The 27,773-nt window shown below is 33.9% G+C and overlaps 1 protein-coding gene and 1 pseudogene across 2 annotated transcripts; one reads left to right on the top strand and one right to left on the bottom strand.

Annotated features, from left to right (window-relative positions):
• The first annotated feature begins 12,627 nt into the window (after positions 1–12,627).
• Positions 12,628–20,990, top strand: LOC147391040 (uncharacterized). The gene is given in 8 exon segments (XM_086459894.1): positions 12,628–12,823; positions 15,169–15,245; positions 18,073–18,194; positions 18,629–18,765; positions 19,462–19,609; positions 19,913–19,964; positions 19,967–20,071; positions 20,590–20,990. Coding segments are annotated over 7 exon segments (672 nt in total). The 5' UTR covers positions 12,628–12,823; positions 15,169–15,232; the 3' UTR covers positions 20,685–20,990.
• Positions 20,991–22,609: 1,619 nt separating this feature from the next.
• LOC147391039 (G-type lectin S-receptor-like serine/threonine-protein kinase At5g24080) lies at positions 22,610–27,141 on the bottom strand (annotated as a pseudogene). Its single transcript, XR_015182496.1, has 5 exons — positions 26,879–27,141; positions 24,573–25,870; positions 24,208–24,388; positions 23,369–23,822; positions 22,610–22,950 (listed from the first exon to the last, which is right to left on the bottom strand). The product of XR_015182496.1 is annotated as a G-type lectin S-receptor-like serine/threonine-protein kinase At5g24080 (transcript).
• Positions 27,142–27,773: the final 632 nt, after the last annotated feature.

Below are 27,773 nucleotides of genomic sequence, written 5' to 3'. Positions count from 1 at the left end.
TAGTAGAACTTCCCAAAAAAAATTAGTTCATTACTCTTTCACCCTAGGCAGGTAGAGTAGAACTCCCAAAAAGCTTAGTTCATTACTCTTTCACTCTGAGTAAGTAGAGTAGAACTTCCCAAAAAAATTAGTTCATTACTCTTTCACTTCGAGTAGGTAGAGTAGAACTTCCCAAAAAAATTAGGTTATTACTCTTTCACTCTAAGTAGCTAGAGTAGAACTTCCCAAAAAGCTAAGTTCATTACTCTTTCACCCAGGGTAGGTAGAGTAGGACATTCAACTTTTGCTCGAACTTTTCTCAAATCTTATTTTTCTTTATGCAAACTCAAATTTTTTCTCAGGTTTTACCCAGATTTCATGTTTTGCTCAGTCACCTTACTTAATTTTTTTATGAATGCGCAAAATAGAAACGTATTTTTCCAAAATTAGCATCACACCAATGCACATACTTGCACTTTTGCATTAGTCAGGGAGAATTTTCTAAAATTCAAGGATCTGACATCACTAGTGAGAGCTCGCGCTCAAGGACTTGACATTTTTTTTAGTTCAGGGAGAGCTTTACCCTCAAGGATCCAAACGCCTCGACGAATTGCTAAATCAGGCTGCAAAATGAACTGTCACTAGCTTTGGCATTCGGATATCGTACTATCTACCAAAATAGATTTGCTATCTAGTTTACTTCAACCTTCTGCCAAAGAGGGGCATCTGTAGACACCCTATTTTTGCACTCGCTTGATTAATCAACTCGTCAACCTGATCGCAACGGTTCCCAATGATGGATGATTATTCCAATGTTTTATTTGTTACTAGATATATTTTAGAAATTCGGATGAGATATCTCGAACTGACAAAACTGTAGAAACCATGCTACGCTATGAAAATATGACCCTAAAAACATATAAATCATCATCTTACAGATAAAAAGAAGCTTTACGATAAAAATCACTAAAAAATAACCAAATTATCAAAATACCCCTAATCTCAAAACATCCATAGAGCCTACATTACGCTTAGGAAAATCTTTTCAAACACATAAAATAACAAATCAAATTCAAATAAATCATTTCGTCAATTTTCACAAAATTCGATAAAATTACGAAAATGCCCCTCATAAAGTTCACGACCATTCCGTACAAAAAACTTCATAAATGATACAAACAAATATTCCCATTGAATTTTTTATGAAAAATCGATTCTAAAACATCCTGGAACATCAATAACCGACTTGAAACGTAAAAGTTCTCTTTAGGGGGTATAACGGTAATTTTTCAATTAAAATTTTTTTTAATTCTGAAATTAATAAATAAAATATTAAATAATGTAAAGTGAAACATTAATAAAATTAATTTAAAAATCTAAACCAAAAAAATCGATCAATCAGGCTTTCAGGCAAAATTATTGATGGTTGCCTAGATATTTATTAAAGGACCCCTCCATCTGGGGGCCCAAAGAATTAAAGATATAATAAAGGGAGTTCTCCAAAAAATTAAAGTCAATCAAGTAAGACTAAATTCAATCTTAAAGTCAATCAAGTAAGATTAAAGTCAAGATCTTAAAGTCAATCAAGTAAGACTTAAGTCTAGATGTTAAAAGTCAACCAAGTAAGACTAAAGTCAAAATCTTAAAGTCAATTAAATGAAACTAAAAGTCAAAATCCTAATAGAGTTCTAATTAAATAATAATTCTATTTATAGCAATCATAATTAAATAATAACTTTATTTAATAGAATTCTAACTAAATAATAACTCTATTTAATAGAAGTCTAACTAAATAATAACTCTTTCTAAAAGAATTATAATTAAACAATAATTCTCTCTAAAAGAATTATAATTAAACCTTAACTCTATCTAAAAGATACTTAAAAAAATTTATAAATAGGAGCCTCCACACCCTATTTTCGTATCCAAGAAAAAATCCTAAAAGAAGTAGGTCAAAAAGCTTCCCTAGCCTCCCATAAACCCTAATTTTGAAGTCCTAACTCCTTACCTAACACCCCTACTTCAATTTTAGCTCGAAAAATACCTAGAAATCCTTCAAAAATACTCAGAAATCCATAAACAAATCTGAAGAATCCAGATCTAAGAAAGAGATACCTTACCTCGGGGATCATAAATCAGATTCGAAAACAGAACGAAACAAGGAGTACTGTACAAGGAGTTACTCTATCAGATCTGAGGGAACAAGACCGTTGTCTTGAGAAAAGTATACAAATTTCTTATTTTTTTATTATTACTTAGGTCTTTTAGCAATGTAGTTTATTTGAAAATTAGTAGAGACCGGCGTTTGTTGGGCGGGGTTGGTGCCTAACACCTTCCAACCCCGTAATTTGATCCCCGAACTCAGTTATTTTCTGTAGTAGATTAATTGATTTATCTGTTTAGAGTCTAAGTTCGATTCCTAGACCGTAATAACTAGGTGGTGACTCCCAAACCTCAAAGGTCAAAAGCAGATCCGCGGATCGAGGTCGTTTTCATCCCTTTTTTTATATTTTTTTTGTATTATGTTGAAAACATTGATTAACAAAAATTTATTTCACGTAATTTTTTCAAAATTTGGGATTTTTCTAAAGGTGCCATCAATGTTTGATCAATGGTAAGTGGACTCCTTAAAAAATGGACTATATTCATTTTGTGGGCTCGAATTCATACTGGTCCGTCTTGAAAACATGGGTGAAATAGCCATTGTCTTATCCGTACTTTTAACACAGTTGAAACATCCACTGTTTCATCTGTGTTTTGAACACGGTTGGGACGTTCGTTGTTTCATCCGTGCTTCTGGAACGGATGAGGCACTCACTGTTTCATTTGTGTATTGAACGCGGTTGGAATGTCCATTGTTTCATTCTTGTTTCTGGAACGGATGAGACATATTTGCATCTACCCGTGTTATGGACACGGACCACAAAGAAATCCAGTTTCTGTACATCACAGAAACTGGTTCCTTAGGCATGTTTTCAACGCTCCTTCACTGTTTTTGTTTTCTTACTTACTATTTTTTTTTATTTTTTTATTTTTTTATAATGCAATGTGCATTCGTCCCTTTTACTTAAGGGAAGATGGAAAGAGAACAAAATAGAAACCTACGATTTAATTGCCTCTTTGGGCTTACAACTTGAGCTTTGAGGCCCGAATACATCAAACACATACATATTGTTTTGGGGATCAATTGTAAACTTCAAAACTTGTGTCCTAGCATTGTCTAATCAAGCACATGCATGCGGCTAGTAGGTGGTTTCACGGCTACCCGATCTTCAAACCTCGATGCATACCAAAGTACGCACGTCGTTGGTTGGTAATCGAATTTGATGTGTTCATCCCTGACACTTGAAATAACGATCTCAAGCCGTAGAACTACTAGGCATCGGGCCTAAATATATCGAGGATAGGGTGGTCATGCAATGGGGCTATGCTGGCAAGTGCACACGTGCATTTTCATTTATTTCTTTTATCGACCCCCTTATAAATGTCCTTGAAGCAAAAGAAAATAAATATTAAAACATGTCACTTCAAACAAAAAAAGAAAAGAACATGAACAAAAAACACAAACTATGTTAGTAAACCAAATAAAAATAAATTTTTTTGTTTGATTTTTTGGAAGTGACCGAGTTGACACGAGGGGAGAACCTTGCTCCCCAGCAGAGTCGCCAGTTGTAGATACGTGGTTTCGCGATTAGGATGGCCACATCTACTAAGGTTTGGAGTCGCCACCATTCATATTGTAAGTGGGTGTGAATGATCACCCGATGTCCATTTTTAGAAAAAAAAAATGTCATTTTTGGCACGTAGTGACTCTCGATGGATAAGACACCAATCAACCTCGAGATCGAGGTAAGCGAATCGATTGGAGAAAAGGGAAGGTGTTAGGCACCCTTTTCTCCCCGTCAAGTGGCGATAACCTCAAAGACTCGGTCGTTTCGATTAAAAAGTGAAAAAAATAAAATGTCACGTGTCGTGCATTTGTATCCTAAGTAGGATTTAATGTCTGTTTAGACTATAGGGAACATCTCATCGAAGGAGATGACCTATATAGAAGTTTAGCCTTCACATGACATACTTTTGAAAAGTGTTAGCTAATGGATAGGGGTCCATTCTCATGGATAGAAAATGGTCTGAATTCCAATTGCCTTAAAACGATTTAGGGATTAAAACCGATTTTATTTTTTTTTAAAGGATTACAACCCTTATACTTTCAATTGGACCAAAGTCTAATCTACCGGAGATAAGGGAAGGTAGCATCACATCCTAGAGGCATTCTAAAATAAAAATAAATATAGGAGGGGAATAGTAGAAGAGGGGAATGTAGAAGATAGAGAAGAAGAGAAAGGGGGTGTTTTGTTGAACCCACCTTGAAGCTTCAAGATTTTCTTTTCTTTTCTTTTCTTTCCTTCATTTTTCTTCTTCTTCTATGTCTTCTTGAGTTGAGTCCTTAATGAGTTATGAGAATATAACTCTTTTGAGATTAGTGTGAGAGAGTAGTGAAGTGATGAGTAGAGAGTTGAGAGTAGATAATAGAGTATTTTTTATGTGAGACTTGGTGGAGAATTGGTAAATGAGAAGTGGTGAGTGAGAATTAGTAAGACTTGGTGAGATTTTTTTAGTGAGAGTTAATGAGTGAGAACTAGTAAGACTTTGTCACCCATTTTAGGAAGAGGATGGGGGTATTTATAGTGTTTAGAGAATACCTTAGGGGTATAATAGGATGAAGAATTGGGAGAATGGATAATGGCATGGGTTTTAGGGGTGGAGGATATGAAATTTGAAGTTAAAAATAGGGTAATTGTGTAATGAATGGAAATAAGTTGTATTTTGACCCAAATGGTTTGGATCTTACCCAAATCCATTTGGGTAAAGTGTTTGGTGAGATTAGATGAGTGATGGTTGATGGAAAGAATGGGGGTGTAAGGTGTTAGGTGTTTGATTGAATATTGGGTTGATGGAAGAGGTAAGGTGTTTAGATTTGGAGGGATGGGTAGTGTAAGAGGTTGGTTGGTTGGATTTTGGGAGAATTGAGGGGATGATGACATGTGGCAAATGGAGAGGTGTTGAGATTGATCGATTGGTGAGGGTGGTTGTTTAATTAGAGAGAAGGGTATGAGTTAGTTTGTTGATGATGATGGGAGGTATGGGTTGATGTGATTTTGTTGGAGTATTTTAGGGAAAGTGATGGGTTAGGGTGTAGGAGATATGATTTGTGATGTGGGTGGTTGATGGTGTTAGAGAATAGTGATATGTTAGGTTAGGGTAGGGTATGGGTTGAGGTGATTTTAGAGAGAAGTGATAGGTTAGATGAATTGTTTAAAGAAAACTGATGGGGGTAAGTGATTAGATGAGGGAGGTGAAAGGGGATGATGACATGTGTCACCTTTTGATGATAAATTGGTGATTGGTATGATGTAGATGATGGTTTATGGGTTAGGGTTGTAGGTTGGATAATGAATTGGATATAGATAATGTCTTGTGGGCTTTGTAATGTTGGGTTTGGGTTTTAGAGATTGTTTGTAAGTTATTTTGGATTGGGTAGGGTTGTGTTTTGAGTTGGATTTTTGAAGGTGGGTAGGTTTTAGGGTTTAGGTGATATGGGATTAATTTTAGGTTAGGGGGTAAGATGGCAAATTGGTTTTTTGAAAAATTGAGGGTTCATGGGCTTTAAACGGGTTTAAGGTATTTATGGATTGGGAGGATGGAGCGGTAAAGGTAGAGGAAGGGTAGGCATCTCAAGTCTCACTTTTTTTTTAATTTACTAATTTTTGAGATTTTTGCAATCATTGGTTTGATAATAAAAAATGCCATGTGTTGGCAAATCGGGCTTTTTTAGGCCCGTTGGAGAATTTTATCGAGCATTCGGGTATCCTTGGATACAAGGGCGGAGCAGTGAGGGTTGGAAAAGTGTAGGATAGGTCAAACCCTTTTTGTGGGTCCCCTAGACCATTAGAAGATTTTAGGGGCCTCAGTTCGATCGACATGTCAGTTCTTAGTGATTCGGGCTTTCGAGGCCCGTTGACCAACTTTGTCGAAAAATCGATATTTTGAATGGAGCGGGGTAGATGGGAGCTTGTCGAGTCTTTTTGATGGGCCCACTAAACCGTGGGGAGGTCTTAGGGGCCTCGATTCGATCAAAATGTCAATTTTTTTTGTGATTTGGGTCTTTGAGGCCCGTTGGCACATTTTGTTGAAAAACTGTTATTTTTGGACTCCTTTCGAGTATGGGCCCGTTTAAATTGGGGTGTCTACACATGTGGTGATGAGTAGATATCCGGAATGTTAAAAATTTATTTTCTATTATCGGGAGGTAATGTGAACTGTTGTTTATTTTTTATGGGTTGGATCGTTGCATATCAAGAAACTTGATATCCATTCCACACCCTTGTATATTTATTTTTAGTTTGTTTTTTAAAAAGAAAAGTATTTATACGTAACTATTTTGGGATCTATTATATCTTTACCAATGAACTATGTGATGTAACGGAAGTTTGTGAAAGTGTAGAGACGTCTTAGAGAACTATATGTTCACCTGATAGACTTAGATGAAGGTGGCTAGTTAATGATTATTAACTGTTTAGAGTAGTCGAACGTACTGACACTTTGTGGAAGGACCTATACCTCATGGTCATAATTAACAACTAACTTGAGTCGGATAAATGGCCACCCAATTGTGGCAAATGCAGCGATCGACCACAAAATAAAGAATTAGCAATAGGGTTCTACATCGGTGAAGTTTATAACATATTTGCATCCTAATTAATAGGTATCCAGTCATAGTTCTCAACACTCTTAACAAACATACTACCACTGTTTGTAATTAACTTGTTTATGCTTTATTTTTATTAAATTGGAATCTATCTTAGAAACTGTTTAAAATAATGCCATGTTTATATTTCCAACGTGACTATATTTTCCTTATGCTTTTATTTATACTCAAAACTTGCATGTATTCCAAATGTGATTTAACTACTAGGTACTTCATCGTTACTCACACTATCATTTCAGTTACAAATCTTCCCCTAGTTGAAGAGCAATTAGAGGAGTCTCCAGTAAGTATCAACTCGTAGGTCACATTAACGACCAGAGTCCGCTTCCAAACGAGAACTTATATAATTTTTACTAGATCTATTTCAATTTAGTTGTTAGGAATCTTCTATTTCATTTTTATTTGAGAGTATCACCAACTTTTATTTCTTAGCAAAATTTTGAGTTTTAGCTTATATTTCAGTTGTTTTGTGGATATTTTCACACTTATATTTCAGATTTATTAAATTTTTTGCTGCAATGTTGTCTTATATCTCCATATTGCTTGTTTACATATTTATCATCTTTGAGAATGATACAATTTTATAATACAATTTTGTTAAGAATGATTCCCAAAAAATGCTCCTTGGTTGAAACACCAACTATGCTATTTGTCCTGGCACAAGTTCTTCGGCTTAGAGTAAAGATCTTGACGTGGTGAAGCTTTTTTTCTTCTACGTGGACTCTTGGTTCTCGCATTAAGGTGTTCAAATTATCTCTTAAAGGTTTAGGATTTGAGTGACTTACGTTGGAGAAGAAAGAGGAAGAAATCCAAGTTTATATCTTAAGTTTGCTATTTATATGATACTGGGGATGAAATGATTCTTTATGTAATTGTTTTCTTTTATTAGTAATTGTTATCTGAGACTCCGACTTATACAAACTTATAGTTCATTTTGGATAAATTTTCGATGCGAATCAATAGTATCTTCTGATTTTGCTAAAACATATTATATAAAATACTCATATTTTGATAGGTTATTTGCATACTTATCGAAGCACATACTAATTCTTCGTTTGAACCCCAAATTTTATATATTTATAATTTAAACTATGTTTTTCAATTGCTCTATACTATTCCCCTAAATCCTTCTACAAAATCAATTATAACATTAACTATAAGTCATCAAGATATTTAATAAATGTTAAAGGCATTACATTATTCGTTATGTAACACTTATTATACCTTAAGCTTTCACACCATTGAACCATACATTTTGAAGCTTTTGCAAATTGTTAGACCCTTCTTAGAAAAGTGGCTTGTTGAAAAAAAAAAAAAAAAAGATCATACAATTAAGAGAACTATCACCACACCAATACTTCATTGTAATATACTAAATGATGAAATAAATAAGAGAGCTACTATTACCAAACCATCTTTTACTAATACCACACCAATTCCTTTGTAAATCACCAAAGAATTGCACACAGTTGGTGTGGCATTCATAAAAGTTGGTGTGACAAATGTAAAAAAATGAACACCAAATTTCTCCATCTCTTAATTTTCTTTATTTTTTATTTTTTATTCTTCAAATAAGATCTTAAAAGAAAAGTTCATTTTTTTTTTAAGAATACAAAACATGAAAATAATTTAATATCTTAGAGAAGTAATGTCACTGTAGACACCCCATTTTTGCATTTGCCTAATTCGACAATTCGTCATCTAGTTGCGGTGAATTCCTAATGATGAGTGCAAAGAACTCGAAGGCTTGTGAGTATTGTCCATGATTTCTCCTATTTCTAGTCTTTCCATCTCCATTACTCGTTACGACTTGATATAAAAATTTATGCATACTTATGATCATTACACCTTACATCCGATTTAGCAAGTACGTAAACTTAGGTTCGCTATTCATTTTGATAATTTAGAGACATTACGACGCTAGGAAAATGCAACATTGAAATTTAGAAATAATCACGTTGGGATTGAAAGAAATCTCACGCCAAAATTCATAAAAATTTACAAAAATAAAAAAATGACAAAAATACCCTTCATGAATTTCAAACTTTCAAAAAATCTTGAAAGTACCTCTATTGCATTTATAATATAATTTCAAGTCTAATGGGACCCAAATCGACGAAAATAGAGAAATTTATAAAAATAACAAAAATGACTGAAATGCTCCTCAATGTCCGATTTTAACCTAGAGACATTGATTATTAGGAAAATATGATAGAAAATTATCAATAGGATTACAGGTATCAGAAATTTAAAAAATTAAAATTCAAAATCAAATTCAAAATCAAATAAAAATTCAATCGACCAATTAAATTTAATCAAAATACAATTAAAAATTAACCAACCAATCAAATTGAAATTAAAAATCGATGTATCAAAGGAAAATTAAAATTCACGAAACCAATTGAATTAAAAATAAAATACAATCGACAAAATCAAATTAAAACTAAAATTCAATTGATTAATCAAAATAAAATTAAAAATGCACTCAATCGAATAAGGACTATCAAAGTACGAATAGTGTGGAATCATCATTCCCATTCTTTTAAAATAAAAGAAGGAAGAAAAAGAAAAAGAGAAAGAAAAAACGTGTAAAAAAAGGGAAAGAGAAAAAATAGAAACACTTTTGATTTTAAGGCTCCCTCTCTCCTACGTCTAGGGAACTCTCTCTTGGGGGCTCTTTATACACGTTCTCTCTGCTCTCACGATCTCTACTCTCATGTCTCTCTCATTCTCCACTTTCTTCTCTTGCTCCACAGTAGCAACAACCCACGTTTTTTTTTCCTTTCTCTTCAATTTTTTTTTTTTTTTACAACAACCACAAACCAGCCCCAAAGTTTCTCACATTCTCTCTCTTTTTCTGGGACAATAGTAGAAAAAAATAACAAACAAAAATAAAAGAAAGAAATGAAAAGAGAAGACAAGAAGAAGAAGGGAAAAAGGATGAACCTGACTAACCTGGACTACAGCCTCACACCATAGCACATCTCCTTTGTCTTGTTTAATGCCCACCAGCACCATAGTCTTTCTCCACTTTCTTCTCTCTTCATCTTTCACAGCAACACGCAGCAACCATCTCTTCTTCTCATTCTTTTGAACATCCCAACGCCAGTCTTCATTTTTTATTCTTCTCTTGAATGCTTTAGAACATAGCCGTTATTTTTATTTTTCACTTTTCTTTAATACTCTCTACAGTAGCAATAAACTCGTCTTCCCTCATTCTTTAACATCTCTCACGTTATTATGAGTTTTGTTTGAAGGAACTACACCCAACCACCACTCCCGCCATCGAGGTAAGTCTGACGTAACTTTATTTTATTTTTTTCTATTTTTTCTCTTCTCCTTCTCCTCATGCTTTATTCTTTTTTTTTTAATATATTTTTTTAGTGTTTTCTATTGTTTTTGAATAATAATAATAATCATTTAGTTTGGGATATAGAAATTTTTGTTCTTTTATTCTTTCTCATATTAGTAGGATTAGGAATCGTATTATTTTTTTTATGAAATTCATTATTACCATGCTTAAATTGATTTTTATATGATGAAATTGCGTTTATTTAAATTCTTTGACAATTAGAGTGATTCGAATTATTTTGATAGTTTCATGTTTATGAATAGATAATTATTCGAATTGATGGATTGTAATAAGTGATACTAGTGTAATGATTTGAAAATTATGCCATGTAATAATTTGTTCCTGAAGTTGATGAATATTCAAGACGAATGTTTGAAAATTCAGAAATTAGCATATATTTCTCTCTTGTTAATTTTGGAATTTTGCCTCTGTGAGTAACTTGTCGATTTATAAATTTTGATAATTTGAAAATTCATAAATTGTAAGTGTTTGGAATTTCTATTCAAATTTGTAATATTCTATTTTGAAAATTTCATGTTCATGTTTTCTATTTTGAAAATTTCGAATTCATATTTTCTATTGTGGAAAATTTGTATTTGGAACTTTCTAATATGAGAATTTCATAGTTTTTTATTTTGGGAAAACACATATTCATAAATTTCTAATTTAGAAATTTCACATTTTAGTAATTTCTTAATTTAGAAGTTTTGCATTTTCCTACTTAAAAATTTCATGTTCATGGAAATTCGGGATTTTGTAATTAGAAAATTATATATATATTTTTTGAAACTTTCTATTTTGGAGAATTCATTTTTATAAATTTCTAATTTGGGAATTCATCATGTATTCATAAATTTCTAATTTAGAAACTTCACAAGTTACCATTTTAGAAATTTCACATTTCTAATTTAGAAATTTTCACAAATCCCCATTGTTGTTGATTTAGAAAATATATGTATATGTGGATTGTTAATTGACTTCAAATCATGGGATATAAATTAAGGCTTTTTCACAAAATTTTTCTTTTTGTGCAAAATTCGAGAAATGATTTAAATAATGGAGAATTTAGTTGTAAGATTCGTTTAGCAAATCTGATATAGATTGATGATGATTGGACCCTAGTTTGACTTTAGTCTTTGTATGTTGACCATTCGATAGTTTGGATCGTAATAGAGACCGATCATCTCGATCGGATGGGTTTGATGCTTAACACTTTCTAAAACCCGTAATATGACCCTTTACTCATTTTTTTTATCCGTGGACCAATCTAGGTCTATTTGAAGTTATTTTTGGTTTCCTAAACTAGGTGGCGACTCTCATTTCTTAAAAAATCCCCAATTTATTAATCGAACCCCTTTTAACTATTTAGTGAAAAAAGGTCCAGGCGATTTCAGTCATTTCTGCATTAGCTATCTAAAATTGATTCATCTCAATTCGACAAATAATGCCATTCAGAGGTTGAAGTCGTCATCTACTCTGTGTATTGCTAACTTTCTCCCTCTAAGTGTATCTTAATAGCCATTTTCTTCTTTTATGATTTTTATTGTTCAAAGTAAATTATCTTATCTATTTGTTATCCCAATCTTAAAATTCTTGGAACTCTATTTCATATTCTTGTAAGATTTTTTCAACCATTTAAAAACTTTTCTCTATGCTATTTCCTTTCTTTCTCAATCTTAAAGTGGCCATCTCTTAAAGTCTACTTTCTCTACCTCTCTTTTGATCTCTCTCCTCCTTACTGGTTTTAGATTAATGAAGAAGATATGAGTGGATGAAAAAAAGGGAACAACTACTGGCAGATCACAAGTCACCCATTGTGTGAAATCTTAAATAAACATCTTTTCTATTTTTTTTTTCTTTTATTTAAATTCATATGAGTTGGATTTCACACCTTTTCTTTTTTATTTAATTTTAATTTTTGTTTTGTTTGTGAAGGAATAAGAAATAGAATCCCCCTCTTTCTATTTTTATTGTTTTTGAAGGGAAGAAGAAGTAGAAATAATTTATCTTTCCAAAATATATATTTTTTTTTCTCTTGCTAGGAAAAGAAGTTGAACCTCCAGTAATGACTTCTAAGGGGTTTGTGTGGTTTAATGGTTTTGGTTCATGGTTTTAGGGTTTTAGTGTAGGTTAGAAGAAGAGAAGAAGGTAATTATGGGTACCACAATTGGCGTGCATACCTATAAATATTCAAAATGGCTACCTATAAGCCATGATAACTCTTTTATGGGTATGTAGATGGATATCTCCGTTGGAGTTGCTATTAAAGAAGAAGAAAAAATATAGTAAATTCAATTTTTTGAAATGTTAGAGGGTCCACGTAGAATTATGCCAAAGAGGTGAAAGTATAATTTACCCTTTATTTAATTACAAGATTATTGTGTGATAATTAAAAATAAATGTAACAATAAAGTTCTCTAAATTAGGTCAAACTCGGATCAGCCTAGACGACTCGGATCGACGCGTTTGGATTTTGAGTCGACCCAGAACTCAAGTTTTCCAAAAACAACGTCATGAAATCCAACCTAACAACTCATTTGTGAGTGTATGGGCGTAGGGGCTGTTCGTCATTCTCAAGTCTTAAGGGATCAAATCAGTCACTTTTCGATAAATCTTCGCGGCGGCGGACACTATTTAAGGACATTTTGAGGATTAAGGCTTCCCATTTCTATCTTCTTCACCCCCCGAATCTTTTACGAACATTAGGGTTTACTCTCCATCAGGTAATCTTTCTCTGTTATTGTCTATTAAATTAGGGTTTGTAGAGTTAAATCTCGTGCTGTTTCGATGCAGGAAACAGATTTACAGATTCTGTTTTCGCATTTTTATTTTTAATTTAATTTTGAGTTATTGGATGATTTCTGATTTTGAAGCAAACGCTACTCGGCGGTAATAAATTTAACCTAAAAGAAACTATTTCTTGTGGCAAATATATCGTTTTTCTATGGATCTTTCACGGTTGTTCGATTTTGAGGACATTATACTTTGTAATCTGATTTAGAAAAAACAACGTTTATATTTTGAATCTTGTGCTGTTTCGATACAGGAACGGCATTTTTCTTTGCTTGTGTGTGTGTGTGTTTTTTTAAACATATATATATATATATATATATATATATATATATATAATATAAATTTTGCGTTGGATGTCTTCTGACTTTTAAGAAACCTTATTCGGTAATAAATTGAGCAAAAAATAAAAAAAAAAATTTCCCTTGTGGAAAATATCGTTTTCGATGAATCCTTCATGGTTCTTCGATTTTGAGGAAATTATACTTTTTAATCTGATTTAGAATAATAAAAACAACGTTTTTATACTTGGTATCCTATGGTGTATCCATACAGGAAACATAATTATTGGTTCTGTTTCTCTTTTATTGTTATTTTTAGATTTTGGGTTATTGGATTATTTTGGATTTGAAGGAAACTATACACCGTAGTCAATTTAGAAAAAAAAAAAAACCAAACATATTTAGCTTCTTTGGATTTAGTATTTTATACTTGTGATTAGGTAGGCATCTTGAAATATTCTTTGCTTTTTGGATACTCTTTGTCGCTTCCTGAAGGCCTATCTAGTGTTTGTTTGCTCAAGAAGGTAACCAACGAAATCAATATAGGTTAGGATGAATTTGAATCTAGACAGAAATCAACAAGGTACCCAACAAGACTCCCTTGTTGAATTATCTTGTAATTGAACAACATTGATTAAAAGACACAATATATATATATGGGAAGCGTTCGGAGGCCCCAAAGAGAGCTAAATGTTTTTTCAAACTATGGGTTAGAAGTTTTGGAATGGGTTGAGTTTTTGTGAGAATGATCTCCATGGTGAGGAGATCATCCTAAAAAAATCGGCCCATTTTGAAACTTCTAACCCTAGTTTACAAGTTGGAAGAAACGTGGACCGTCAATTATTTGTAAACCACTTTTGATGGGGATAGAAGTTTTGGACTAAGCTGATTTTTTGTGAGGATAATCTCCTCACCATAGAGACCATCCTAAAAAAAAAAATCAGCCCATTCTGAAATTTCTAATCCATATTTTGAAAAATTGTTTGGCACCATGTTTGGCTCTCTTTAAGGGCCTCCAAACACTCCTCTCTCTATGTATGCTGTTGTTTTTTTGATAAGTTAAAATTATCAAAGTGGTTTTTTTTTTCTTTCTACCAATTGAGGCCCTCCCTTCACTAACCCCCATGGTATGGTCTAGAAGGTTAATAACTACTATTACTACAGAATGCTTACCTAGCCAACCATTAGATCCGACTCTACCAAAACTCTTTTGGATCACCCCAACATTACCCACTAGTTCTATATAGGTGTCTTCTGTTCTTTTGTAATGTCATTATTTATTAGTCTTTGCCTTTAGATTCTTTTTTTTTTTTTTGGGTATATTCTGCACTGTTTGTTTGCTGTATCCCAATTCTTGGGACTGGGGTTATGTACTTATGTTTCATTTGGAGTTTGGGAGGTATAAGATTGTCTACCAAACACACAAACCTTGAAAGTTACCAATGCTCTCATTCAATAGAAAGAAGTATTGATTTGTGCACATTTAGTTTTTCTAGTGCCGAACCTCATATATTTATAGGTCTTTCAGATCATGATAGAGCAAATCTCAGCTTTTCTAGCTAAATGTTTTGTATAACTTTCTCTCTCCCTGGTTTCTTTTGATTTTGATTTTTGTAAATTCGACGCTGCATGTTTGCTGTATACTGATTCGTGGGATTAATGTTATGTTTGGAAGGTGTAATATTGATTACCAAACATCTAAATCTTTAAAGTTACTGACACTATCAGACAGAAGAAAGTAGTTTTGCTTCGTGCACATTTTCTTTTTATTTCCGAACCACTCAGATTTAGTGGTCTTTCAGATCTTGATAGAGCTAATGTCAACTAGTCTAGCAAAATGTTTTGTGGAGCTTTCACAGTTGGGAAAGAGAAAATTCTATTTATTCATCCATTGAATTGACAAAACCATCCAGTGTGTTTGATTCTTTTATCTTTAAAATATGTTGTTAATTGCTTCTGTTTCTGATCTTTCACATGTTAACCTTTTTTCCACGCAGGTCTTGAATTTCTGCTCTGTTAATATCTAAGTTGCCTATTCAATAACCGAAAAGTGCAAGAAATATGGAGGACTGGGGTAATTTTATTTATTCTTGGATTGATAGAATTTCTTGCTATCGTGGAATGGTGTACATTAGTTTTGCACATTGATCTGTTTTGGAAGATTTATGAGGTGTACATATGCTTAGTGCATACTTCATATTTCTAGTAGTGACTTCATTGTTAAAAATCAATACATTATAAGGACATGATTTACTTTTGGTAGAGAAGGTCTTCCTTTATTTTGACTAGAGTTTGTAAATGCTTACGTCACGGGCATCCTCTTTTGGGTTAAAAGGGTCAACGAAAAGAGGAAAAAGGTAAAGTTAGAGGGGTATTATTGAAAAAGAGGCTGGGGGAGGAGATGAAGGACAATAAAGTTGAAGTCGGGAGAAGAGAAAAGGAAACGTGTGAACTCTACTCCTTTGTCTCAATCTTTATACCCCAACAAATTGTAGTAGAGTGGGCTTCACATTGTGTTTTATTATATAGATGTTGTAGATATTCTGTGGTGTGAGATTACTGGATGATTGAATGCATTTTGTTACATGGACTAAAGTATGTACCTAATAAACACTTCATAGAATTTCCATTGATATGGTGCCATTTATGTAGGTATAGTTTTCGTTGTTTTAAAGTATAATGAGAAGAGGAAAAAACTAGAACATATCTGATTTTCTATCGAATTGACATCTCGATTACCACCTCCAGCAGTGGAAGCATGTAAAATTAATTTACCATCAAACCCATTGGAACCAATTGGTTGGGAGAAAGTGCAATTGATGATAACAAGAATGTAGACTCTACCATAACCCCAATCAGGAAGAATCTTGAAACCATTGGTTGTGATGATAGTTTGATTGAAACCAAATGGAATCCATTCACATTGGAATTGAGGCTTACCATAGAGATGAAGAGGTTTTGAAGCCATACCAATAATGGAGAAAATGTTGAGACTTCCTTTGTAAGAAGCCATGTGAATGAATGTGTAGGAACGAGAACCATATGGGTTGAAAGCTCTCTTGATCATGGTTCCATTAGTTATTTGATCTTGTTTGATGGAGGGTGAAGGAGGAAGGAGAGATGATGGCGATGGTGGTGGGTTTAGTGCGGAAGAGAGTTTGGAGAAACAGAGGTGAGGATCAGAAGGGGGGAGAGAGAGATGAGAAGGGAGGAATTGAAGAAGAGTGGCCAAAGAACAGAGGAAGAGAAGAACTGTTAAAAAGATTATAAGCTCAGCTGCATAGTTTCACATTATTCCAAAAAACATCTTTTCTTTCTCTATTTCTTGAGGGTTAGGGCATCAGAAGAGTGAAGAAGATGATGTCTCTAATTTTGTTATTTGAGGGCTCCTTATGACGAGGGGAGGTCTATGCAAATTTGAAAAGTTTTAAGTGACCAAATAGAGCATGTGCTCTGTTTTAGATATCGGCTACTCGATCTCTGTTAATCTGACGATCAAGATCATTTGTGTGGATCTTTGTCCAGTTTTAAGTGACCATATGGTTTGACTCTCCTTTTTTTTGTTGCATGGTTTCCTTTACTTTATTGATTTCATTATACTTGTCAGAACAAAAGAAATTGTACCTGGCATAGCTATTCATTTCAAAAACTACGGAGTCCACCTCCATGCACCTGTTTGTAGGAGTCTCAATCTTATCAGTCACGTCCTTCCATTAATTAATGGAATGTGGTATCCACTTTAAGAAATGATGTCCTTAGTGTCTCTGTTTTCCTTAAATGAAGTACTTCCCCTCTCACCCTCTCTTTTAACTCTATCCTTTAATTTTCTGTGTAATTATTATTTTTTCAATATTTTTTTTAGTTTGAAAAATATAATTAGGGAGGTAATATACCTTTGTTTGCTTTTGGAGGCATTGTTTTCTTCACATAATAAACAAATTGGTCAGTCCTTTATTTTTAAGGGGGACAATGACAGCAAAGGCCTATTTTTTGAAATATTACCAAAAAGTCTCTTCTAAAAAATATGGACTCTTTAGTTCCCAATTGATCAAACATTAGTCTAACAAGGATTTTTGAAGCGAAAATACCATAATTACCCTTTCAATGATTAAGACACACCCCCTTAACTATGGTCATCTCTTATAGATCAATTAAAAAAAAACTTGTTTCTCTTAGCAAAACTAGTTATCTTTAAATAACATAGATGATGTTGATGACTACAACAATGATGATGATGGAGACTAGTATGATCATCATCAAATTTATTTGGTCTATGTATATTAGATTTATTAAATATAAATAAATAATTAAAACATAATTTTAAAACTCGATTTGAATGTTCATCAAATTGATTCAACTCAAAAATTAGCAAGTCGATATAAATGAGTCAAATAAAATTATATTGAATTTATGAATAATTTTAAATAAATAAAATATTTATTTTTATTTTTCATAAAAATATATTAATAACTAGATAAATTGGTCAAGTTTTTTATTTGACTCCCTATATTTTTAGATTAAACACTTTGTCAAGTTCTTAAAAGGGTATTTCAGGTATTTTTCTTAAAAAAATCTTCAAAAGATCCTTAATAGACTAATATTTTATTAAGTGGGACTTAAATGGTCCGTATTCTTTACTAGGGTACTATTCGGTACATATTCTCTTCAGAGTCATTCTCCCAATTTTTAAAGGAACCTGATTACGCGTGAAATGTGGTAGATGCTGTTTTGCAAAACATTATGCATATATCTCCCTTAGTTTAGTCTTGATATCATATAGACCACATTTGGCATAGAATTGCAATGCTTCTTCTGTAAGACAGTTTGTGTACTCTTGTTGTTTTGGAGATTATCAGGCTCTTTTACAATTTTATAACCTTTTTTTAATTCATCTCTGACAGAGGATGATGAGCCAGTTGCACCTGTTCTTAAAGTTGAACAACCGAAAAATAAATGGGATGACGAAGATGTAGAAGACAATGATGTGAAGGAATCTTGGGAAGATGATGATGAGCCTACTCTGGTACAATTCTTCACTGTTTCTATATATTGTTTCCTCTAATGCTTGTTTCAGTGGGGGGGGGGGGGGGGGGGGATTATGTTTAGTAAGTTGTAGAATTTTATTGAGCATCCCTAGGAACTTTGAAGGATGCAGTGCACAAAATAAGATATAAAGATGCGGTAAGGTTTTGCTCGAATAGATGGTAAGTGGGTGGGTTTCCACTTGTCCGACTCAGTGATATACTAAAAATTGGGCTGCTTTGGTTACGTAGAATTGAATGTATTAGTTATATTTGTTAAATAATATGTTTGTTGCTGCACCAGCGGTACTATCATATCATCCGACCACTACAACAATTGGAACCTATGTCATTAACAATATTTTTACTATGACAGCATCTTCTTAGAAACTTGAGTCTAAAATATTTTTGCCATGCTGCACTTTGCTGTGGTCAGGCCCCTGCACCTCAACCTCCTGTGGAGAAGACCACTAAGAAATCTGTGGCAAAAGTGAGTGTAAAGAAAGAAACAGCTGCCGAAGTAGAAACCAAACAAAACCTGGATCCTGTGGCGGAGAAGCTTCGCCAGCAAAGGTAAAATGAGAAGTATTTGTTCATTTTTTGGTTTGTAAAATTGGGGTTTGATTATAAATCACATGTTGTATATGCAACTGACCTACTCAATCATCCAGACCATTCCATAAGTGGGTAGCCCCAGAAGATCACAACTGAAGCATCTCAATTTTCTGATCTAGATCTTAAATTTGAGTGGTGAAAAAAGTTATAATAAATCAAATTCAGATTGCTTTGATTTAGGGTGCATTCGATCTTAAGAGGTTTTGCAATGATTTAAATATTCATATCGTGGGGGCGTTGAATAATTGTTATTTAATATTTCTGAAAGATGGATCTTACATTCATAATTTTCGTTTTTGTAGTTTTTCATAAAAGAGAAAGATTAAGGAAAATGTTTGTTTGACTATTTTAAATCCATGGAATTTATTTAAATAAAGAGAAATATTAAATAACTTTCTAATTGAAATACATGGTTTTCACATACGATGTTTTTTTATTGGTAACGGATCATAATGTTGGTACTCATTTGGACATGGGTTGATCATGATTTGACTGCAGAATGTGTTTTCCCCTATCTTGGAATCTCTGAGACTTTTAATGACGGCTTGTGAATTCTCATTTTTATTTTATTTTGAATTAACTTCAATGAAGAATGCACATGTCGTCTTTTGTCGGTGCTGAAATGGCCTCAGATATTGTATTTCTCCATCACAGGCTTGTGGAAGAGGCAGATTACAAGTCCACTACGGAACTGTTTTCCAAGAGAGGCAATGAGAAGTCACTTGATAATTTCATTCCCAATTCCGAAAGCGATTTCATGGAGTATGCAGAACTCATTTCTCATAAACTTCGCCCATATGAGGTGTGTTAAATTTTCTGTGTTCATGTTTACTGATGTGGTATTTATATATTAAAGGTAGGGAGTGTCGAAAAGTACCTAATGAACTTGCGCTGATTTACTCCTGTTTGGGTGAGTCTGTTAGAACCAGATTGATAATTTGGGTTGGGTCTGGGGGCTGGGGCTGCCTCTGCCTAGACATGCAATATCTACACTTATTACCCATATTCAATGATTACCCAATGCATCCAATCAATTAGGTTGGGTATACTGGTTATTGAGGTGCTTCTGAATTTAATGTGTTGTTTTGTTTAATCTCCGTTGCAGAAAAGCTTTCATTACATAGGCCTACTCAAGGCAGTAATGAGACTGTCAATGACCTCTTGAAAGCAGCAGATGCTAAAGAGGTTTCCTCTTCAATCACAGCAATTGCAAATGAAAAGATCAAGGCAGAGAAAGAAGCCAACGCTGGTAAAAAGAAAACAGGTATGTAGTTGGATGAACCATTACATTTCACATGTGAAAATCTTAATTGGATTAGAATTATGGTCTTCCAATGCCAATGCCTGGAGAATATAAACAACGAGGCCATATTCCTTGGACCAACTGTAACATGCCAGAGTTGACCCAATCGAGTATATCCATCCCTAATTAAGGGCTTTTACCCAGGACTCAGTTGATATATTGCAACAAAACTTTTAGGCCTTGGGTTCAACTCCAACTCATCCTCCAAAAAATATGAAGTTATTCCCCTATTTATTCGACTACATTGAACCTAGCATAACCCATGCCATAGTTGACCCTGTTCAGGTGGTTGTAACCATCTGTTTCATTGACATTTCGAGGCTGTAAAGTCTTAAAAATCTTTTTCTGGTCCAAATGAATCCAGTGATTATGGTAAAATTCAGTTTAGTTGAGAAGTGAGATATCATTGGGTTCATTTAATAATTTATATAACTTATCTCTAGAAGTGGCTATTGATTTCCCTCTTCCTTGTCTCTCAGCTGCGAAGAAGAAACAACTTCACCTTGATAAGCCGGACGATGATGCAGTTGTCGGCGCCTATGATGAAGCACTTGATGATTATGATTTTATGTAAGTGCATGCATGAACTATGAACCTTTTTTGTTTCCCCCTTCATATTTACTACAACTGTAAACTACCGTCAGTTCGAATGTAAAAGGAAAAAAAGAGAAAAGATTCGGTGGCATTACTACTCTCCCAACATTGGAGATTGATTTGAGTGTGTTGATATGTGATTCGTCGAATAATTAGTGATTGTTGTTGAGGTTGAATCTGTTTTTCGGGACAGTTACCTTTGCTTGTTGCCGTTACTTGATCAGCTTCTTGGCATGTATTGCAAATTCCTTAAAGAGTCTTGGAATTTATCAATGACTTATGGATTTGTGGAGGTGTGGCTGATTGATTGAATTTGAATAGCACTTAAAAATACATGTGGTGGAGTACAATGGCAGTGATGTTAGTGTGATTGTTATGGTTAACAGGCAATAAGAAATTTGGAGGGAGTGATGATTTCTCATTTTTTTCTATCCCCTTGACCACAAAACTTGATGTCAGTCTTTACATTTTCTTGTTGAGCACTTTTTCATTTTTTGGAAAATTACTTAATCGAGTCCACGTTTCTAAATGCAGTGTGTTTTGGGGTGGTATCTTAACAACTCAGGTAGTAAAAGCTGTTCTCGATGATTTGAACAATGGCTTGATCTTAATGATTGGAATTGAATTGTCAGGCTCGACAATTTTGGGTTCTGGGGTCATTAACAAAGAAAAAAGTTAAAAGTTGCAAAATTGAATGTTAAGTTACTAAAACGTGCAAGGATTTAAAAAAAATAAAATAGAAACCTTCATAAATTAGAGGTGAGGTATCAAGACATGCTATGAAATCATGAAATTTTCTCTATGTTGGTGGATGTTTGTTATTATTTTTATATACTATCATTTGTTATATAATAATAATAATAATAATAGTATTGAAAAGAGTGATGAATGCATACCATTCGGTCCAAGGCTTGCAACCATAGATCTTTTTCATTGGGATATACAGGAAAAAGATATATAGTTCTGTGCCCTTACCAAGTCTGCCGCGTACCAAAACCAAATGCATTCATCATTCTTCTATTGAAAATTAAAATCTTTTGTAACTTTAAAGAATATAGTTTCTTAAATGTATGTATAGTTTTTATTTATTCTTCATATTAAAGTTTTTTTTTTTTTTTTTTCATTTCTCTTGTTTTGTATTTCTTTTTTAGATTATACATGTAGGGTCAAGATTCCTTGACTCCTAATAATGACTCATGAAAAAAATAATGATCCCAACCTTTAAATGCAAAATCTAATGATTGAGGTTTATCGTCGATAAGTATCTTTGAGTATATATATGGGAAGTGTTCGGAGGCCCTAAAGAGAGCCAAACATTATTTAGGAATGGACTATTTTTTTGTGGTTGATCTTTATGATGAAGAGATCATCCTCACCAAAACTCAGTTAATTCTAAAACTTTTAACCTTAATTTACAAGTTAAAGAATCTAGGACCATCTGATTTTTTTTGTAAATCACTTTTGATGGGATTAGAAGTTTCAGATTGGGCTGATTTTGGGTGAGGATGATCTCATCATAAAGATCATTCTCACAAAAAATCGGTTATATTCCAAACTTCTAACCTATACAATGAAAAAATGTTTGGCTCTCTTTAGGGCCTCTGAATGCCACCCTATATATATATATATATATAATTATAAATAGAAACTGGTTTGACTGAATTAAACTCTGGTCGCACCACAGTTCGACCAGTTCAACAATTTTTTATGAACATTGAAAGCTATCACATATATGAAAGTTCTGTCAATACTGAGAACGGTTTGTCAATACAATTTGATTGTGCTGTCAACATATGCAACACTTTTGGGTTAAAAGAGTAATCTGATTTTCCATTTACAAAATAATAAATAATAATACAAAAAATACTGTTTTTTAAATTTTTTTCCAAATAATAATGTGTATGTTTATCTTGGTGACATGGTGGAATAACTGAAAGTAGCACGTGAAGATGATGGGTGGGTGGGAATGGTTAAGGAGCTCCAATGGTTAAACTCCCTCTTCATGGCTCTATAGGCATTTTCTAAGCCTTCTTGAACCAACTCCAATACAGCCTGAGGCACGGGGGGTTCATTGATCTCAACTGATCCTTCCACATCTTCACTACTTCTCCCATTGAGGGTCTCATCCACACCTCATCCTGAATGCACCAAAAGCCGGTTTTCATAATCCTCACTAATTCTTCTTCTTCTACGAATCCCATTAGCCGTTTATCTGCAACTTTCATCGGTTGTCCGTTTGTCAACTCCTGGAAAAAACCAAAGTTACTATGATTAGTATACATTTGCATTTGATGCAACCTTTAGGGGACAACTTTTTATTTATTTATTATGTTTAGTCCATCAAAAGCCATTTTTCGAAGTCAAAAGCATGTCCAAAGGTCAATCAACTTTAGAATTTTCACAAGCTCGAAGTGAAAAAGATGAAGCTACTCAAACCAATTTTTGTCTTATTGCTTTTGTGGGAAGTATTAGTTAATGGTAAAATTGTTTCCATCTTCATAAAGTTAAGAGAATTACCCAAGCGCTTCCTTTTAGTTGATTTTACCCAACATCCCACAGTTCCTAGCCTAGAAGTGCTTCTTGAACACTATGAGAGCACTTGGGTTGAAAGCGAAACTTATCAAAATTAAGTTAAAATTTATTATGAGAATTTGAATTACATACCTGAAATGCCCAGCCAGGATAGAAGAACTCTTCTTCATCCAAAGACATGTCGAGGTTTCTCCGACCTCCTATGATTTCAAGAAGAAGCATTCCATAGCTGTAAACATCTGCTTTTACTGTTATGGGCCGATTACTAACCCATTCAGGAGCCAAATATCCTCTTGTTCCTCTAATCATAGTGACAACTTGAGAGTGTTCCCTTGCCATCAACTTTGCTAATCCGAAATCCGATACCTTTGGACAGAAATTCTCGTCTAAGAGTATGTTCTCAGGCTTGATGTCACAGTGTATGATTCGATTCCGACATTGTTCATGGAAGTAGGCAATCCCTTGTGCCGTTGCAATGGCTATATTGAAGCGAGTTTCCCAGTCTAGTACTCTATCTTGGTTAGTACATGAAGGGAAGATCCATTTGTCGAGTGACCCATTTTTCATAAACTCGTACACTAGAAGCCTATTCACAGAGTAAATAAAAAAATAAAAAATTGATTCAGTAACAAGTTATCGGTTTGATGCAAAAAGCATAACGTAGGAATCCTTAACGTGAAGGTCATGAAGGCAATGGGCATAAAAAGAATGCATGCAAAACAAAACAAGATTTACGTAGTTCGACAGCATGTCTATTTCTTTGGATGAGATGGGATGAGTGCTTCACTTTTAGATAGATGTATTGAATCTAGTTGACAAGATATCTATCACAACATAAAGATCTATACCCTATGTGAAAAAAGGGGTAAATTCGACGGACCTTGGCGCCAAATTAACTCCTTTTAATTTTCACATAGTTATAAAAAGGGGGAAAAAAAAAAAACTCGAAGAGAGAGATGTAGTCTGTGCACCTGTGTGACCCCTCGGAGGAGAATCCACAAAGACGGACCAAGTTCATGTGATGCATTGAGCCAATTGTGTTTACTTCTGTTACAAATTCCTTCTCTCCATGAGGCAACACCCTTTCTAGCTTTTTGACTGCTATCAAGGTTCCATCTCCTAGGCTTCCCTTGAAAACACTTCCAAATCCTCCTATAGGAAAACCAATACAAAAGTCTATGATTTCGAATTCTAACTTTGTATTTCAAGTGTAATGGTTCTTCAAATTTTAATTTTACCGAACATCATACCTGAATAAGCATGATATTAGGAAAAGTAAATATTTGAAGAACCCTTAGAATAAGCGTCACCCATTTAAAAAATTCCAAATTCTTACCTGTTCCAAGTAACTGAGAAAAATTATTAGTCGCATTTTGTAGATCCCGATAACTAAAATTCATTGGAGCACCCGACACCATCAAAGAGCTTTCGATAGATTTCTTTAAGGATCTTCTTCTATGAACACTATAATATAACAGGAAACATAGCAAAGCTATGAGAACGCACATTGATAGAACAATGGGGAGAATTAGAACCTTATCGTGGCTACCGTTCAACCCTTTCATTGACCCTCCAGATTTTCTTGTATCACTTCCTGGATTTGTTGATCCATTCTTCCAAACTTTCACAAATAAATTCGATCCTGGGTCTTCAAACCCTCCGAAAACTAGACTCTTCAGAATCCAACAGTAGGGTTTCTCCTCATCAAGCCCATAAACAGAAGCGACACACTTGCAATCCGATAAACAAGCATCTCCACATTGGGAAATTGTTTGGGTGTCACTATAATTCGCGATCACTGATGACTGAGAGAAGTAGTAATTTGTTTGAGGCACCGTCGTGATCTTGAACCCCAACATGGATGATGAGTTTGTCGAGCAATTCGTACTAGACCCGATTGATGAATTCTCAGGAAGGATACTACAACTAGAATTGGTCTTACTTCCATTCAATTTACATATGCCATTGCCACAAACACCTGCGATATCACATGGATTTGACACCGCTGCCCACTCCGAGACCCATTGGTGTGACCCATTAACATCGTTGTCCCATCGATATAACCGTAAATTCCCATTCGTCTCGAGGGTTAATCGCCTTTTTACTGATTGGTTTCTTCCATTTTCATCATTTTTGTATACATACATGACCCCGTCCGATCCCATACCATACACAATACTAAAGCTTCCTGATTCATCCAACAAAGCAATGACATTGCCCGTCACATTTGAGATTTCGGGTCCGGACCAATAGGAGTAATTGCTGTGAGATTCCGGTAATGGGTTGTCAGATTCCGGTGAGTTGTAGGTGAGGGCAAGGCTTAATGAAGTGGGTTGTTGGAGCATTTTTAGGGTGTAGTAACCTTCATGTGATGGTGATCTTGATGTTGTAAGTTCTGAGGAGACTGTTAAGGGTTGTCCGGGAAGGAGTGTGTCAGATGGGTGAGAGAAGCTCTGCCATATAGGGTGGAATGTGGAGTTGTAGAGAAGCAAGTTGCCGGATTCTGACATTTCTGCCATTTGGACGCCTGTGCCAGAGGTGTTTGATGTCCATAATGTGAGTTTCTGGTCGGTGAGTATGAGGTTTCCGGTGGTGTCAAGCTCCAAGATTGCATCTTTTCCAACCAGAGAGTTGCTATTATCAAAATTCAAAAGATATGGAGTCGGTCAAACATCAAATTTAAGAGAGATTCTATTTGCACACCAACGTTTACTAACAACACACCATTCCTTTTGAATTTAAGGGTTTTCCCTCAAAACGTATGCAACTTATGTTCAAATTCCAATTTCGGTATACTGTTCATTTTAATTCCCAAAACATGCTTTTTGAGTGTATTTGTCACTTTTATAATCAATGAATTTACTGATATATCTATGAATTCATAAATATTAAAAGTGACGAACTCACAAGTTCATAAATCATAAAAATGATGAATACATATTTTGGGAATTAAAATGATCAGTATACTGAATTCTTGGAATTTTGTCATATTTAATGCATGAAATTGAGATTCACCCTTGAAATTAAATGGATGTTTACTTATAAATTGGTGTGTTATGAGTAAGAGTTGATATGTTAATAAAAACTTTTTAATTTAATGATATATTTTCAAAAATGTGTGCAACTTTTACAAAAAAAATTCCAATCCTGATACATTTATCATTTTAATTCCCAAAACATGTTTTTCAAGAAACATGTTGGTATAATTGACGAGCTCACTTGTAAGAAAGTGACAATCTCTCGTTGGTAAAAACAAGTTTCAGGAATTAAAATGAATACTATATTGGACTCGAAATTTTGTCATATTCAGCATAAGAAATGATAATTTACCCTAATTTAATTGTTTAGTGTGGCATGATTAAATTTGGAGTGGCAATATAATTTCTCTTAGTGAATATTTGATATGGCTCCCTATATTTTTTCAAAAACTGATGATACACCCCTTGACCTTGTTCTACTATAGAAGACTAATAGAAAATATCCTAAACACCCTTCATCTTCAATCTCTAACCAAACACCATGATTTCAAAACTCAAGGCATCCAAATCTCAGAGACAAAAGGTCGAGTGTATCACTTGAAACATTATTGTTATATATTCCTTAAATTACCAAAAAAAGAAAGAGAATGGTTAATGAGTTTACCTGTTAGCAGACCAAACTGTTTTTCGATCACCAGGAAGTTGGGCGTACCAAATTGCGAGCTGAAATTGATCTTTCGAATCAGTCGGAATGAACCCTAATGCAAAAGTTCCATTATCCGAAATCCATACTTGGTTTTCACTAGCAGATAGTGTCGAACCGAGTGAAATCTGGTTTGATAGAACCCGGTTCAACTTAGCTAAACAAAATAAGAACAAGAAAAAATAACAACTAGTAGACATTCTAATCTCAATGAAATAAATACTTCATTTCTTTATAAAGAAACTTAAGATATAATTTATAGGTGAAGGAAGAAGAAACTTAGTTGATTTATGAACTAAGAAAGAAAGTAAAAGAAAAGAGAATTTAAAATTGTGTGAGAAAGATGGAAGGATCTAACACGTATATAGAGGTAGTTGAGCTAACTGTTGAACATAAATCTAATGGTCGGTACGAGAATCATTGGGTGTTATGACACGTGTCTCATTTCAATGTGGAACCAATCAATTCGTTCACACTAACTAACCGTGTCAGTGGATCGAATCAATCTGAGACGAATCAAATAAGGATCGGATCCAGTAACAGTCTAATAAGAAACAGATCATACCTTTCTGATATAAAAGTTTTCATATTCATAAACAAAGATCTAGAATCAATCCAATAAGAATTGGATCAAAACATTGTCGAATTAGGTTTTCTTATTATTTATTATCGGATCTCAATAGTAGGATCCAAATCTAATTTGATGACAATTGAATTGGATTGAGTCCAAATTATCCCATTTGATAGGAAAATAAAAGTAAACTTCATATGTTAAAATTGATCAGGATAACCACACACACACACACATACAAGTTGAAAAATCGTGGATCATCCATTTTTTGTAAACATTTGTGAT

The sequence above is a fragment of the Akebia trifoliata genome, chromosome 11, assembly GCF_017979445.1.
Source record: "Akebia trifoliata isolate Shusen 1 chromosome 11, ASM1797944v1, whole genome shotgun sequence".
NCBI lineage: Eukaryota > Viridiplantae > Streptophyta > Magnoliopsida > Ranunculales > Lardizabalaceae > Akebia > Akebia trifoliata.
This window is presented reverse-complemented; position numbering and strand designations above follow the sequence as displayed.